Source organism: Haemaphysalis longicornis, unplaced genomic scaffold, assembly GCF_048455015.1.
Source record: "Haemaphysalis longicornis isolate Haplotype H1 unplaced genomic scaffold, Haemaphysalis longicornis Haplotype H1 scaffold_7, whole genome shotgun sequence".
NCBI classification, from domain to species: Eukaryota; Metazoa; Arthropoda; class Arachnida; order Ixodida; family Ixodidae; genus Haemaphysalis; species Haemaphysalis longicornis.
The window spans coordinates 49,180,573-49,197,732 of NW_027526422.1; the positions used below are offsets into that span (position 1 = coordinate 49,180,573).

A 17,160-nucleotide genomic window follows, 5' to 3' on the forward strand; every position below is an offset into this window, starting at 1 on the left:
TGGGGTGACAACAGTCGTTTTAATTAGTTTTGAGTGCGCTAGAGGCCACGTTATGGGCTCTCCCTCCTTTTGTTGTTGTTGCGAATTTCCACATAGCCTTCTTTTTTTTTTTTGAAATGAGAAGTGTGCATTCTAAAATCCAAATTCCATTCCATCATAATCCTTACATAATTTGATGACACTGACCACGATAACAATCCCGACCATAATCTATACACAAGTCTACAGGTTTTAAAAATCATGTTTAACAGATTTTGAGCAAATGCCTTCTATAAAGTGTTCCTGAACATCATCATCATCTGTACTAGTAGTGAAAATCAGCTAGCAATAAAACTGTGAGAATTGCAGTACCATCGAACTACATTGTTGACTCAAGTTCCATCTTTGCACCTAGTGTTTGAACTGGCCGCTGCAAGCCGCCCCCAAATTTTCCTTCTACCCAGCATTAGATATTGAGCTACGTACAAAATAAAGGGTTAGACGAACTGAGCTACACAACTCTGAGCAAATTGAGCAAACTGAGCAAACAGAAGCCCTCCTTCCATAAGACGCTGCTGTCTTGATGGGTGTGGTATGCATACCTGTAGTTGTGGTCGCTGAACTCAAAGCTGAAGTCGTCACTGAGCAGCGGGGGTGGGGGGTCATCCACGGGGCACATGGGGCTGTGGGGTGCCCCTCCCTCAGGCGACGAGAGCAGCAGGAAGAGCCCCTCAGCCTCCATCGAGTCGTCCTCGTCGAGCACGCGCGGCGCCGCCTTGATGCGCTCGGGCAGCGCCGCTATGATCTGCTCGGCCAGTGTCAGGACCCGGCTGTCTGCTGGCACATGTGCCCCATCTGCCGGTCCTCCAACCGACGTCGAAGAGCCCAGGTCGCAGCCTAGGCCCCCGTGGCTCTCTCGCCGACGACCCAGGGGACTAGTTCCTGTGCGATCAAGAACGTGCCACAACATCCAGCTAAGTTTTGCCAGTTGCCTCCTCCTCCTTCTCCTCCTGCTCCCCTTCCTCCCAATCACCATTATCGTAACCACCACCACCACCACGTCGTAACAAGAATATATTTGTCTCATAACACCACCACCATCACCACTGCAGCAATAACCTTTGTCGCTGCTACATCAGTTGTTGCCACCATAGTCATCCTCATCCACATCATCATTATTTGTTAGACGTCCACTCCGAAACAGAGACCTCTGTCATGACTTCCAGTTTGGTGCTAGCATTCTGTATCATACTGCTTATTAAACACAGCAGTATTTAGAGGACTTATTTGTGTGGTAGACTGCAGCTGAAACGAAATTCCAACCAAGTCTTTCTTCACACTTCTCTTCTGAACATAGTACCTGATGAAGCAAAACATTGTCGAGTGAGCTGTGCTGCAGTAATTTCGCTTACTTTCAGGTAGGTCTTACGAAGAGGAATGCTCTGAACACATGAAGATTATTTATGTATGTGCACCAAGAAGATCGGAACACCTCGGCAGTTACACAGAGCATGCATCTGGTTGCACTACTGAGTCCCAAGAATTACAATGTGCGTTACCAGTTGCTACAAAAAATAACTGCAAAAAAAGCTAGGCTTTCTAATTAAGGTGGTGTGCTTTGCCAGTTGCTGCAAAAAATAACCGCAAAAAAAAGAGAGCTAGGCTTTCTAAGTAAGGTGGCAAAGAGAGGGCCTTAGCTGATAATGTGCCTTCAAAGAGAACTCACCAGATGATCGGACAGGATTCTGCATTTCTATTTCTTCATCCGACACACCGACAACGTCAATAAAGGGGCTCTCGCTGTTTCCCTGCGCATCTGAAAAAAGGTAAAGCGGAAATTAAGCACGCTGATAGTTGTTAAAGAGACACATAAAAATCAAATAAGCCTTTGTTCTAATTGAGAGATCACACTACTTTCCTGCTGCTTTCTGCGTTTGATTGATGGAAGGTGATGCCTTGTTTGTTCAGTAAATTAATTCATTAAAGTTGGCTTTTGTCTCCACTACTACCTGCCCATATTAAAGACGATCGTCTTTCTTGGGCTACTTATACACAGAAATTTTGGTCTGTCTGTCTGTCCGTCTGTCTGTGACTCCATTCAGCCACCCGGCCAAAGTGAAATCCCATTTGCCCAATAGTCTTTTATACTCACAGCCAAATCTCAGCGTCTAAGTCTGGTGTCAGTGTTCATAATTGTCAACATTGTTGAACAAGATCAAGATATTACTATGCAAATATAAGGCAGAAAATCAATACACAAGAGGTATTCACCATGTTCTTTATTTAAAAAATTCATAAATGCATGGTTTTTGCGATAGCAAATGAAATAATACATCAACGGCAAAAAACTGCCGCCTGCTGTTGCCAGCGCTACCTCCTGGCGTCATTTAAGAAGTGAAACGGCAATAGCAACGAAAGGTTCCACTATATGGGATACACGTTCCGCTTGGAACGCTCGCACAGTAGCAACGTTTCTAGATCCTTTGAATAGATCTAGTAACGTTGCACAGTAGGGCATCGTGGTTCTACAAATGTTGCAGTAGGGCGCCTCAATTCACGCACGTCTCCGCCGTATGGCAGCGCTGTAGCATCGAGGCACCCTACTTGGAGCAGTAGAACGCGGTAAATTTAAATGGACTTGAGCAAACCTCTAGCGTGCTATCTTGGGAGGAACGAGACGGGAACGGAACAGCATGAGAGGTGAGTGGGAAGAGAAGGGAGGCCTTTACTTGGCCGGGGTGCCAGTCGACTATCGTCTTTCACCGACAATTGCAACGAAAGGAGCCGATACGCAGCCATTTTTTAGCACGCACCACTGTGGTGCCTGGTACAGGGGTTTCGCGGCGGCAACCCCAGCAGAAAAAAAATGGTTAAAGTGTGAGGGGCAGGGTGGCATGCGCTGCTAATGTGTCATCCAGAATTTCAATTTCAAGGGGGGTAGGGGTGGGGTGCTGGGGGCTGCTGGGGGGGGGGGTGTCAAAATCCTTCTGGGGGGTGGGGGTTGTCAAAATCCTTCAGGGGGTGGGGGGCGGGGGTGTTGGAAGGGAGGTGTATAAAAATCCCTGGCATCATCTCCCAGTGCGTCGCCACGGCAGTATGTCTCACTGCCTCCCCTTCACACTTTCCGCCATGTGTTGCCGCCCAGGAGCGCCCTCCCCCTCACACTTTCACCAGACGCTGTTCCTTTGTGTGTGGCTCATCTGAACAACGTGAAATTTGCGTGGGAGGTTCCAACATGATTTGCAATAACATGCTTGGCGGCAGCGAAGCGCTGCGAGATAATAGCAGAGTAGCGTGCGCCGCTGTGTGTTCGCTGATCACGTGATCACTTCCTGAGACGCAGCAGATATGTGCCATGAACAAGAAGACTGCAGTTAGTGCTGTGCACAAATTTACCATTAGGGAGTATAGTAATTGTCATTAGATTTTTTGCCATTGAAAAGAGCACGTCACAAAGTGCTAAGAGTGGGACTATGCAGGCACATACTCGTAAGAGAATTGATGTTGGGCAACGACACCTGCTGTAATATCACAGAAAATACACTGAGGTCCGCACCGCCCCGCTGTTACATCTAGCCTTTCATTTAGCATTTATCAGCAATGTTTTAAGCAGATATTAACATAGCAGCACACAGCTCTTGATTGCCGGGTGTAAATGTCAGCACAATGCAATAATAGACATTCACGGCAGGCTCTCATCAAAATTAAAACATTCTGGCTGAGTTTCTGAACACACCGATTGGCAGCACTTTCAACACTTTCAAGCAGCACTTTCAAGAAGGATACCAGAATACCAGAAGAGCATGACTACGGGAGCTAGCATAAATGACCTGAAATACGGAAAATTCAGGAAGTTGGAAATAATGTAAACACGGGGAGAGCATGAGTATAGGAGCATGGATACGGGACATAAACTGAAACACTAAGCTTTGAATGTTCTGCATGCAAGTGGTGGCACTGAAAATGTATGACACTGATTTATCGTACCTGGTTCAAGAACAGCGCTGCTGAGGTCCAGTTTTGAGACGAGCCGCGAGGAGAGCAGCATCGATGATGACAGTGATTGGGAACCCTCGCACATGCCGCTGTCTATGGAGGAGCGCTTGGAGGACTCAGCGTCGGTGGAACAGCCTCCGCTCATGTTGCCGTCTGCCGATGCCCGCTTGGTCAGTCGACCATGCGATGACGCTGTTGAGCTACCCATCTTAGAGCTGCGCGTGTGTGGCTGCTGCTGCTGCTGCGGTTGTTGCTGTAGTAGCTGGCAGTGAGGACTGCAAACAATGAGGCGCCATTGCATAGGTTGAGAACTTCAGTAGAAATATGAGCACACAAGGCAGCGTGCTGCACGGACTGCACTGATACGAACCGTAATCAGATGAAACCATTAAAGCGGATGCAATGGTATACAAAGAAGCAAGATACAACAGGCTTTCTCAGAAAAAATTGCCAAACATGTTCCCACATCTGTGATATACTGCTTGAAAAAGTGGGCGATACTGTCCGTGAAATAGCCTTCACGGTTTAAAACATGCAGTGAGCACTTTCCTCTAGTACAAAGGGAATGCGTGTAACTCCAGTACATCCTGGTAGATCAATGATTATTAGTCTCACTTTATTCTATTTCGTTGATCATGTGCTTATTGCCTGCAACCAGGTCATGTGTTTCAGATATCTTCGTGCTACAGGAGTGGGCTTGAGTACCTTTTTCTCAGGGTCGCATTAGCCACCTGTACTGTTACTGCTGTTGTTTGCTGTCCAGTTAAGAAACTAAGTGTTTCAAAAGCCGCATTTAGTCATTTTACTGAGTGCTAGCCATTTTTACAGCTTCAGCCTATTACCAAGGTACTTTCAAATTTGTAGCTTAATTAACATGTTGGAGTATATATACGCCTCGGCTATACACTGCAGTGGAAGGTGCGATCTACAGGGACCTTAACCTACTATCGTGCACATGTACACTTGCGCCTTTTAATTTCACCTCCACAAGAATCCCAGCTACAAGAAATGACCTTGTGGCTGTGTTCATAGCAAATGATTCTGTGCCAGCTGACACTGGAAAATGCTTAAAAAGCTTTGGATTGCTCACTTTACTGTAGCACTAAACCAGCTAAAACAGTTCAAAAGCAATTAATTCACAACCAACAGCAAGCAATTTCCTGCTGGCTGCCCAGTACGTTGTGTGGCACACCTGGTGGCGGCGTCTTGCGTGTGGTGCTGCTTGGCAGCCACCTGTTCGAGTTCCTCCGCAAGACTGCCGTGCCCGCTGTCCCGGGCGACGGCAGTGGGTGTGCAGCTGTCGGCGTTGGACACCTTGGCAGCGGAGGCATTCCACTGGAGCAGCAGCAGGGCCACCTCTCGCTGGCCCCGCGCACATGCCCAGTGCTGTGGTGACACGAAAGGGAGCAAGGCTGTCGCAAGTTTCGCACATTCTGCCGACACGCATATACATGGTGATCATGACGACGATTTAGCGGAAAGGACAACGATGATGACAAAGGCGATGATGATGATGGAAGTCATAATGATGACAACGGGAGGATGATGACGACGCCGACGCCGGTGATGACGATGGCTAATTGTGTGCTTCATTGAAGGTTCACGACCAAGTTCAGCTTTGACCCTCAAAATATAATTTGGCGTTTTCTCAGAGTGCAGAGTGATTTTCGCAGAGTGATTTTTCCGTGAAATGTTTCCATTCTAACCTGATTTTGAGAAATGAATTCCTAAGCCTTTCTTGTGCTTGTGCAGAGTGCTTGTGCATAGTGGTAAGATAGAAAGTTGACTCTGAAAGGGGTATAATATGACTTTGAAAGGGCACTACTTTGAGAGTGCACTGCTTCAATCTCGGCTTGAAACATGCTGTTTTTTGGATTCTCAGAAAAATGGCAAGCCTTTGTAGGTGGTGCAAAAAGCACAGGATGCAAGCTCAAACGATGATTCTGGGAGGTATGAGAGAGGCTGATGACAGTGAGGATCCAGCAGGTGGTTGTAAGTAAGCGCCATTCCATTTCCAGATAGGTACAAACCAGGAACTTTGTGTACGCACCCCAACTGTGCCACCTACTGGTTCACTTGACACACTCCTATTTTTTTTGGACAACTGTTAAATCGAGCTCCACTGTTCGGCCTTAGTAGCCAAGAGCTAGAGCTTCCGGCTAGAGAAGCGTGCTGACCTGGTGCTGTCAGTGATGAGAACAGTGATTTGGGCATGTGACTTGGCCACACCACTGTTCTCCCGAGTAAGAATGACGAGTAGCGGAGTCACAAGTCTCTCTTCTCTTCAAGAGGAATGATGGCACATAATCCGCTTGCTGCATCCGAGAGGAGCTGACTGTTAAGCAGCATGTATGTGTGTGCGCATACAAGTACACTCATCACCTGTCCTGATATTCTGCGTAAATAGGAATTACAGTCGATCCCGCTTATCGAACTCTAACGGGATTGCAGAATGGTTCGATATACAGTTCAACCTCCATATAACGAACTTCAATGCAACGGAACCCTCGATGTAATGAACCACGAAATTTTTTGTACCTTCAAGTGTATGCACACCATGTATTTTCACCCTCTATGAAACGAAGTCCCGTTTGCTGGATCGAATTTCAATGTAACAACGTTTCATGGAGAACTAGGCACGAAATTTCAGTTGTAGAGGTAGATTTTGGGAGACGCAAGCGCCGAAATAGGGTCTCAATGAAACCGAACAGTGACACGGGGCCACCCAATGCCGCGGATGCAGCGAGCCACAGAGTCTGTGAGTGAGCCCCTTGCCTACAAACTGCGTGGGGTGCATACACGACTGGCGCACTGTTTCTGTCGGAGCTTAATCGTCTACGCGGGCATTAGTGTGAACCGCAAGGAGCGTTTTCTCCCCACAAAAACGCAAAACGCGCCCCGCAAACCACAGGTGCGCTGACGCAGCTGTGGAGACCACCCACGCGGTGTGGGTAGCTCCAGTGACCGCTTCTAAGCGCTCGCTGAAACGCAACTAGAGGGGCGTGTGTGAAAAAAAGCGGATAACATGGGTGAAATTTTCACTGTAAAACGTCATACGCGCCACTTACGAAAATGCCTATCAAATATCCTCCGCGGTGGTAAGCCTAATTGCCTCTGGCGGGGCCGCCACCGCCGCCGCATGCCGCCACTTTCCCCTTCTTTCCAAGTCCCCTTGAAGAACCTTACTTTGTTCGAGTTCGCTCGTGCTTGTTGGCTTTTATCATTCCAGCAAGCATTTCTGAATCTTGTGAGCCTTGCGAGCGCGTTTTTTTTCACACCCGCGTCCGTGATTGCGCGCCGGCGGCGGCTTCTGTTTCAGCCAGGAAGTGACTCCACAGAACAGGGAGGATTGTGACTCGCGCTGCAGTGGGAGGAGTCTGACCAGCTTTGCCAATGGGGAGAAGTGCTCGGGGATGCCGGCTGGCCCCGCCAGAGACAATTAGGTTTATCGCCGCGGAGGTTATGATGGGCGCTTTTGTAAGCGGCGTGTATGACGTTTTACAGCGAAAATTTCGCCCACGTTATCCGCATTTTTTCTGGCATGCCACGCTCGTTTGCCCCTCGAGTTGCATTACAGCGAGCGCTTAGAAGCGGTTGCTGTAGCTACCCGCATCGCGTGGGTGGTCTCCGCGGCTGCGTCAGTGCGCCTGGGGCTTGCGGGGCGCGTTTTTGCATGGAGAAAATGCTCCATGCGGTTCACGCTGATTCCTGCGTAGACGATTAAGCTCCGGTAGAAACAGAAACAGTGCGCTAGCCGCGTACGCGCGCCACGTTTTCTTTTGCAGGAAATGCTTCACGGGATGAACACTTCATTACAACATCGAATTTCAATGTAACGAAATTTCATTGTAACGGAGTAAATTACGAATTTTACCGACTTCGTTACATTGAGGTTTAACTGTATCAATAATCGATATATAAAACATTTTCTCTTGCATAAGATTTTCCAAGGGGATGTTGGGACTGTTCGATATATGCAATAGTTTGATATATCTGGGTTCGATATATCCAAGATCGACTGTAATAAGTTTCCGGTCCTCCTGAAGGCTTAACCTGGCCCCAAAGAGGGCGGGCAGAGGTAGCACAACAGCACCAGCAGCACGCACCAGGGGCGTGCATTGGGCGGCGTCCCTGGCCAAGGCATCCACCTCGGCGTCGAGGGTGGGCGAGGGGCTCTGGAGGCGCCAGCGGAGGAGACAGCGGGCGAGCCGGGAGAAGCCCAGCGCGGCCGCCAGGTGCAACAGGCTGAGGTCGGGCCGGGTGAGGGCACGCACGGGCGAGCAGTCGCCCCCGCCGCGGGGGAGCCACGCCCCCCAGCGCAGCTCCTGGCAAAGCGACACCAGCCGCTCCTCAAAGGGACGCTGGCGGTCCGCAAAGCCCTGGATGGGGACCATTGAGGGGAGAACGTGTGTTAAATGTGGCTGTTGCTGCTGACAAGACAGTACAAATCCTGTCAGCTGTAGGCAAAACCAAAGTAGAGTGGAAAACGGCATCGGTCATCCCTGCCACTGCTGCGGTGCTGAGGCTAGACGTCAACTAGAGGCGTTTGAAGGAGAGGAAGAGGGATACAGAAGAGGACGTTACTCGGAGAAGATGACGAGGGGTTTGCCTGCCCCCTGAGGCATTGCTTTTTCTTTTTTTTTTAATGAGGAAGAATTTCTATGTGAACTCAACAAGGAAATCCACCTGCCTATCTGTAACATTTCATGCGTCACATGTTCACTGCACACAAAAATGCTACATTTGTGTACAGTAGTGACTCTGACTTGGAAGGGACTCTGCATATAGCACTTCATAGGGATACATGAGGTCCTATATGTTTAATGAAAAGCCATAGGACCTCCGCCCTTCGTACTTTGGCGTCAGACTGTTCATATGGTGCCTAAATAAATGTCTTACTAGCAATGCATCTGTGCACAGTGGTAAAGCTAAAATTTAAGGAGTACGGCTGTATAGCAGAGTGGCTCATCCATTTATCTGAGAAGTCCCAGTTGCAAGTTTCTGCAATTTTTTAAATCCTGGCCACCTCAGTTGCCTTTTATTTCACCACATGCTCCTGCATAAACTTTCACCTCATCTCCCATCATTTCCTTTCATTGCACTACCAAAAATATTCCTCATGCCACTGAGCAATAGCTCTATAAAAAGTTTTTGCACATTACAACTACGAATTAAACCTCTTTTCTGTGATATAAAATAGCAATCTAAACCAACTTATTACTTTTGTCAACTGGAGTCAGCATAATGTGTTTCTTCGTCATGAGTTACAGCATATGGACCATTTTAGCCTTCACCGTGCATAATACCTTGAAAGTTTCATCACTGTTTTTTTATTCACTACAAATACACTCAGAAAAAAAAATGTCATGGTACTCTCTTTCATGCTTTAATGGTTCTTTTGAGTTATTAAAGACGATAGTCTTTCTTGGGCTACTTAATCGCAGAAATTTTGGTCTGTCTGTCAGTCTGTGACTCGATTCAGCCACCCGACCAAAGTGAAACTGAATCAGCGCAATAGTCTATATACCCACAGCCAAATCTAAGTCCAGTGTAAATCTTCATACTTGTCAACATTCTTAAACAAGAACAGAACATTACGCAAATGTGAGAGAGAAAATAAATTCATAAGTGATATTTGCAGTGTTGCTTTATTAAAAACTTAATAAATGCTTGGTTTTTGCGATATCAAATGAAATACAACTGCAGAAAATCGTCGCCTGGTGTTGCCTGCACCAGTATAGCTCCTGGTGGAGCCATAATCAAACGGCAACAGTAACGAAAGGTTCCATTAGATAGGTTCCACATTCCGCTTAGGACGCTCATGGAGAAGGGCAACGTGGTTCTATAAATTTTGTATTAGGGTGCCCCGATTCACACGCGTCTCCACCGTACAGCAGCGCTGGCATCGAGGCACCCGACTTGGAGCAGTAGAATGCGGTAAATTTAAATTGACTTGAGCAAACCTCTAGCATGTTGTCTTGGGAGGAACGAGATGGGAGAGGAACGGCACGAGAGGTGAACGAGAAAGATAAGGGAGGCATTTACATGGCAGGCTTGCCAGTCGACTATCGTCTTTCATTGACATTTGCAACGAAAGGAGCAGATACGCGGCCATTTTTGGTCTTGGAAATTTACGGTTTAGGTAATCTGTTCGAGCTCCTTTTAGTTGCGTAACTGATATGAATCGTTCTGAAAAACCAAATTGACAAATCAACCCCTTCAACTGTCACACACTTGCCTGGGCAAGAACACCGGGGAAAAGGGTACCGCCTTTGTTTCCCAAGGAGAGCCTGGCTTCAACCATTTCCAGCCGTTCCAGCAATGAGAATTTGAGAGTGCCCTCTGCAAGGAAACGGAAAGACAGAGAAGGAATTACGACTGCAGGGCTCCTGCAGCACTCGCATGCTGTGGGATTCTTGAACTAACTGTTTTTATGACTTAAGTCATTGATTCACATCCAGCCACAAGAACAAAAAGAAAGGTCTTACAGCTTGGCAGTGTAACTCACTTGCACAGAAAGAATGTAGGAGATATATAAGTACCCGGTAATGATTGGCACTTGTTTTCTGTCCTGTTTTTAACAGCGACTCATCGGGGTCTGCTAGAATGTGCCTCTCCCCCTCTCCGCCACTCACCGTCCACCCCAAACCAGTCCTTGGCCTTCTGAGTGGTGACGAGCGGCTGCTCCCGGTACTCAAAGATGACTGAATTGGATATGACAAAGCCCTCACAGGCCACCTGGAGTGTCACCAGACCAGCTTCGTGAGCTGGAAAAGAGAAAGACAGAGAGAGAGAGAGAGAGAGATGGAGGGATGGATGGATTTCGGATCTACAGACCTTATTTGGCAAGATGGAAGTGTGTCTAGTACTACTTAAACTAGAATTCTAACACTGCTCAACATAAATGCTGCTGAGAAAGGGAAACTAACTTTATTCTGTCATGCTGTAAAAAGCCTATAAAAACACAAGTAGTATAACAGAAATCTAAAAATATGTCTAAAAACAGGAAAAAACTTCACGAGAAATGAATTTCTATGAAACAGAACAAGCAAGTTAAGGGCAGTTCTACAGGTTTTCGTCTAAACATATGGCTTTGCCATTTATGCATGTTGTCATTCGAAAATGCAAATATGTGCAAGTTCAGCATTAGTGGTGACCCAAGCAAGTAAAAATTATTGTTACAGTAAGAATTGAACAATTGAAAGACGAGAGTTTTTGCCAAATACCAGAACTAGACAGCATCGAGTTACTTGGCGTTTGGGGATTTAAAATTAGCAAATACGTAGATGAAATTTTAATTCATGCCATGCTTAATATACAGAAAAAACCCAATAATATGACTTTCAAGAGACCAACCGAAAGCGTCGTACGACCACCATGTCGTATGATCGGGGTACAGGTAAATGCTGGCCTAGTAGATGGTCTCACATGACACGTGGACTAAGGACATATTTAAATTACCACATTTAGCACATTTTCACGTAATTTGCAAACCCCTAACTAAAATCGCAAATTTCTAAAAAAAATGCCTATTTTGTGCCCCTTCCCCCCCCCCCTCCCTCTCCCCCCGCCTTCCTGCTGCGTCTGCACTAGCCCGCCAGCCCTGCACCTCGCACGCGCGAGATTAGCTGCAAAGGCCGCCGTGGCCGAGCAAACTGAGAGGGAGAGAGGGCGAGAGAGTGAAACTGCCAAGGCCGCAGCCTAGTGGCGACGGAAGGGGAAGCGAAATGAACGATCGTATGAGGCGGCAATGGAAGGAAGGGCAGGAGAGAGGAGCGAAGCGACAGTCGTCGAGGAGTATTGCGTCTGTGTTGTCACGTTTGTTTGCTCGATGGTAGCTTCAAATTGGCAATCCGCCGGCCACCTGGACTTTGACTTCTCGTGGTTTGGGCATTGGTGCTCTGCTGCTGCATAAGGCCATCACAGGTTAAGCTCCCGCATGCCAGTACCTGCCTACTTGCTTGAGTCTCTTCAGCAAGTGGTCGGTCCTGCCACAGACTATTTACCTTTGCACATCAAGCCGCGTCAAATGGGGGTTATGAAATAGACGTCGGGATGACGTGCCATAACAGGTGGGAAAAACGCCGGTTTATCGCCGTCACCGCCTGTCGTATGAGGCGGACCGCGTGCACCCAAGTCTCGTATAATCGGGGTTTTTAATGCATTGTTTCTATGGGGAGCTTGCCGGGGCCTCAATGATCCGTCGTAAGATGTGGGTCGTTGGAAAACCGGGTGACGTATAATCAGGGTTCCGCTGTAATGGCTCCACTGAAAAATGCAGAGAAGCTGACCACGCATATTTGCACATTAATTCCTACTAATGTCCGGTCACTTGCAGTATATATTCACATGTGCAACTTTGCATTAGCTCAGCAGCAATGACAATGATGAACAATACTGATTAGCTTTGTGAGTGCATTGCTACTAAGCGCTTATTTGGGAGTGCTAAGTTAGTGGCTCACCTGGGCAGAAGCATCGAAGCACACCGCTCTGAACGAGAGTTGTCGGTACACTGACTCCATCAAAAAGAATCATGTATGGTGATGACGATGAGTACCAGGGCCCTGTGATCAGGACTTTTACACCACCCTGTTGACAGGAAAAACATAGACACCTAGTAGCTACATACGTTTGAAACCAAATCAAGCTAGACATGTGGGAACAGTGATTTTTTTGTTTTGTTTTCAAGCAAATAATTATTTTGTTTAGGTTGGTTTGGATCAAAGCAAATATTTCAGAACCAAAACAAATACTTTGCAATCAGCAGAGCAAAAAGCGAGATTCGCAATTTCTCAGATCTGTGCCAGCAACGGGTACATTAAAAGAAAATTAGACTAAGCTAAGAGCTTTGTAAAAATGTTTCTGTCACGTAAAACACACAGGGCAACGAGATGAGACGAATACTTTTTGGTTTTAGCTTAGCTGGTTGTTTCTTGAGGCAACTACCATCTCTGAATGATAAGGACTGTGTTTTTAGTCGAGATGTAGTACTCTAAACTCAGTTATCACTGTTGCTATTTCTGCCTATCACTGTTTTCATTGGCATTTTATACAAGTAGTATTTTCTATTACCATTTTCATTACTACTGTTATTACTACAGTTAATCAATGCCACAAGTGTCAGTATTGTAAACTTTCATCGACTTTCTAGGAAACTTTGTAGGAAAGAAGCTAGCCAGGCACATATGCCACATGGATGCAAAACACAAAAACTTCGGCCAGATTTTTAAAACCTCAAAGGAGCTCCCTTGAATCAGCTGCTGAGTGACATTGCGGTAACACTTCTCTTTGGAGCATTTTATGCATAAGCTTCTGTTGTATATTAATGATGCATCAATTTTATATTTTTAACACATGCAAATGTCCATACACATGCACAATGTGTAATAATTTCAGGATGAGATCCGCTAAGGCCACAAGCGTGCCTAATACATCCAACATAACACAAAACACAATACATCCAACATAAATGTTCGAACATTTGGGAACAGGTTCCATAAAGAAATTGCAGGCCTAAATTTGATAACAGGTCTCACTAAGGGCGTGTAACACCAAAGAGAATTTAATGCCTAACGTGTTGAGACTGCTCCATAATAACTGTCAGCAACCTTCACCACACCATTAGCACCTGTGTATCAAAAAGGCAGCTTTCTCATGGCATCACAGAAGTATGAGCTTTGGCAAGTTTACCGTTCTTCTAGATGTCCTAAGTACAAAAAGAAGGGACTATTAAACTAAAGTGCCAAGGAAATTGCACATCATCTGACCAAAATAATTTTGGCATGCTTGAACGTGGTCAAACCGAGTTTCTGAAGCGATAGCTTGTTTTTTTGCGCCGAGAGCGCAGTAAACGCGCATACGGTTGTGCCGCATGACATGCCACTCGGTTCAGTCGCCGCTGTTGGCGTGCATGCGCAGTGAACTTGAATGTAGCCAGCATCTCCTTGTATCCTTTTCTGATGGCATGTGCCCTTACTGTTTCCCATATTCCTCTCTTTACACCCGTCCCCTTGGAATGAACGAGGGAGGTGCTTTCACTGCACCCACGCGAGGCGCTGGCTTGACCTTCGCTGACCTTGAAGGTCAGATTGACGCTACCAGGTGTTTTCTGAGTTTGTAGCTGAGTAGCAGAGCTTTCGCTCCAAAAAGGTGGGCCTGGGAAGCAGTGCATAGGCTTTCTTATCTGGAAGGTTTTGACCGGGCCTGCACGTGGGAAACCACATTACGTGCACTACAGTACACTATACGTGTGCTGTTGGCCCGAGGCTGAGAGATAGGCAGCTCCCCAGGCCGCTTCCTTTAATCATCTTCCAGCCGCGAGAGAAGCAACCGAGGATCGCCCTCCTCCCCAGTCAGCGTAGACACACTGCAGAGAAGCCTGTCATTGCTACTGAAGGCAGCCACCGCCTGGAATAGAAAAACAATGCACTACCTGTTCGCGGAGTATACAGAGAAGGCGCTTTCTGTTTTTCTTTTCATTCCTGGCTGTGGTATTTACCATATTTCCATGGAAAATTGGCTCCCACAACATGGTGAGCTGTTCTGCAATAACACAGGGTTTACTTCATTTGCAATTTTAAACTGCCCGGAACTTCTCCGGAACAGTGCGTATTTTTTTGCCTTTAGAATTTTTATTGCAACAGCAGTTCTAGACAGCCAACGAAGACCCAGTCAACTATTACGAATTGGCGATTCAAAGAGACTTACAGTATCAATAGTGCAGACCACATTTTAAGGCTGCTTGCATTCTGTTCGCTGAGACTGAACAAACTATTTACCGCGTTTTATCGAGGAGCTTCCGAAATTGTGCTGAACATAATAAAGAAGGCGTCCGAACGCTTCCCCGCCAACTGCCACTATCCGTCTCGTTTTTGGCGGCGCCTAATTCCGAGAGTATCAATAGCTGGCTGCCCCCTTGCAAGGGTGCTTCACTGCATCTACAGTACGTATGCGGGGAAGCTAAATGAGCGAGAGAGGACGCAGACGGTAACAGCCACTTCCAAGCAGCAAATTTTGCGTGGAAAAAGTAGGACTAAGGAGAGAAAAACTAATCGGCGAGAGTTCACGAAACCTCATCCAGTCGCCACACGCAGCCTTGTTTGCTCTTTTTTTGTACGTACTTTTTTTTAAAGCAGTAATGAAACAAGTGACTGTTGCACTCCCGGCATGCGCTGGTCGCTCACCTCGGTGTAGGACCAGTCGGGCGAGTAGTCCGTGATGTTGGCGGTTCCCTCGCGGTACGTCATGCCCGAGTGGGACGACTGCGTGCTGGGCGTCTTGTGCGCCAGCGAGAGGGACGCACCGCCGCCGGTACCCAGACCCGCAGAGGAAGAGAGGGCGCCACCTCCTCCGCCACCGGTCGACGAGGTGGTCGTCGCGGTCGCTGCCAGGTCCGAGTTGAAGTCGTCCCAGTTGGGGAGGTCAGTCAGCATGTCGAAGGTATCCAGGTTGAACACCTGAGGTCGCGAGCGGGGGGTGCATTGCTGAATGGCACACCAGGGGTGGTGGGTGATTGGGTGACCGTTATGGCACAAGAGCCGCGATGGCTACAGCGCTCGAATATTAGGTTTTCATAAGATGCAGGCCGGTACGAGCTGAGTACAGACGTTAAGACGACAAATTTAAAGCATAAAATTGGGTTGACTGGCACTATTAAGTGACTGGAAGCGAGCGTACCTCTTCGTCGGGCGTGGAGATGTCGTTGTCGATGAAGTCCATCGGATTGAGGTCGACAGTGTCCGCGTCGGCGGGGCCATTCTCGCTCTTGACGAGCACCCCGCCACCCGACGACGAGTCCGACGAGGGCCGCCTACGTGAAGAGGCGGCCAGGTTGGCCGTCAACGTCTTCTGGATGCCGTCATGGCTCAGGTCGAGGGAGTCGTCGAACAGCCCGCGGCCCTCGGTTCCCGACGCCGCGGGCTCCTTCGAGTCCTCGCCCATGAGGCTGCTGCTGCACAGCTCGGGGTCCCCCCGGTCGCCCCCGAACTCCATGTCCTCGCCGCACAGGGCGCGGCCCGAGTCCTCCATCTTGACCTCGGTGCGCGTCGTGGTGATCGCAGCCGTAGCTTCGGAGCTGCCGCTGCTCGAAGAAGAGACCGAGCACGGAGTCGACGAGGCCGCCGCTCCGGAAGACGCCCCGCCGGACGACGACGGCGCCTCAACAGCCGCTGCCGGCTGTTCCTTGCCGATGCCGTTGGCCGCCGCCCCCGCCGAGCCGCCGCCCTCGGTCGAGGAGGCCTGGGCGGCGGCAGCGGCGGCGGCTGCGGCTGCCGCCGCGGTGCCTCCGGCGCCGCAGAGGAGCGTGACGGGCGTGACGGAGGCGGACGTGAGGCCCGTAGCGGCGGCCGCGCTGTTGAGGATGAGCAAGCCGCCGCCTCCCTGCAGCTGCGACAGGTTGAGGATGAACGAGGTGGTGGTGGCGGCAGCGGCCGTGGGCGCGCCACCGGACTCCCGCACGGGTGCCGCAAGGATGACGCTGCCGCCGCTCGCGGCGCCGCCCGAGGCTGCCGCGGCGGCGGCACGGCCCTCCTTGCGGCCCAGGGCCACGAGAGAGCCGCCGGCGGCCGCCACCACCGAAGACGACTGCGGCACGGGCGTCGACGACGTGGCGGCCGCGCAGCGCGTCTTGGGCGAGATGATGCGGTGAAGGCTGTGGCCGCACTTTTTGGACGCGCTGCTGCCGCCATCGGCCGCGTTCGCCGTCGTGGGGGCTGCCGGCGACGGCGTCGACGAAGAGGCAGCCGACGAGGCCTGCTGCGCGGCAGCCGAGGGAGGCGCCGCCGGCGGCGGCGTGGGCGTCGAGGCGGGCGACAGCGACGTCTTGGTCGTCGAGTCGCAGGGGCACTCGTGGGTGCGCGCCCCGCTCCCGCCTCCGCCGGCGTTGCCGCCACCGCCGCCCTTGGCCCGCTGCTTCTCCATGAGCTGCTGCACGATGGCCTCCACCGTCTCGGCCGTCTGCACCACCCAACACCACGGCTCTCAATTGGGGGCCCGGAAGAAGGCGCGCCAAAGGCACAAAGAGACGACGACACGATGGTGGCAAACGCGCGCTCATTCCGCGAAGTCACTGCGTTTCTCGACAAGCGAACGACGGTGTAGCCAAAACAAGTACGGAAGCAACTTGGTTCGCAAGCCACACCGCTGTATCTCCGATTCCTTTTGACATGCCTTCGGTGCACTAATCCG

General features: G+C 49.4%; 1 protein-coding gene across 4 annotated transcripts in view; it reads right to left on the bottom strand.

Annotated features, from left to right (window-relative positions):
• Camta (Calmodulin-binding transcription activator) overlaps positions 1 to 17,160 on the bottom strand; it is a 94,340-nt gene that overhangs the window by 14,736 nt on the left and 62,444 nt on the right. For all 4 annotated transcript variants that reach the window (XM_077677217.1, XM_077677216.1, XM_077677215.1 and 1 more), the window contains exons 6-15: positions 15,652 to 16,929; positions 15,159 to 15,431; positions 12,438 to 12,564; positions 10,611 to 10,742; positions 10,214 to 10,317; positions 8,082 to 8,354; positions 5,168 to 5,361; positions 3,967 to 4,250; positions 1,706 to 1,795; positions 582 to 921 (exon numbers count right to left, since the gene is read on the bottom strand). In XM_077677217.1, coding sequence (XP_077533343.1) covers positions 582 to 921; positions 1,706 to 1,795; positions 3,967 to 4,250; positions 5,168 to 5,361; positions 8,082 to 8,354; positions 10,214 to 10,317; positions 10,611 to 10,742; positions 12,438 to 12,564; positions 15,159 to 15,431; positions 15,652 to 16,929 — 3,095 coding nt within the window. The remainder of the gene's footprint in view (positions 1 to 581; positions 922 to 1,705; positions 1,796 to 3,966; positions 4,251 to 5,167; positions 5,362 to 8,081; positions 8,355 to 10,213; positions 10,318 to 10,610; positions 10,743 to 12,437; positions 12,565 to 15,158; positions 15,432 to 15,651; positions 16,930 to 17,160) is intronic.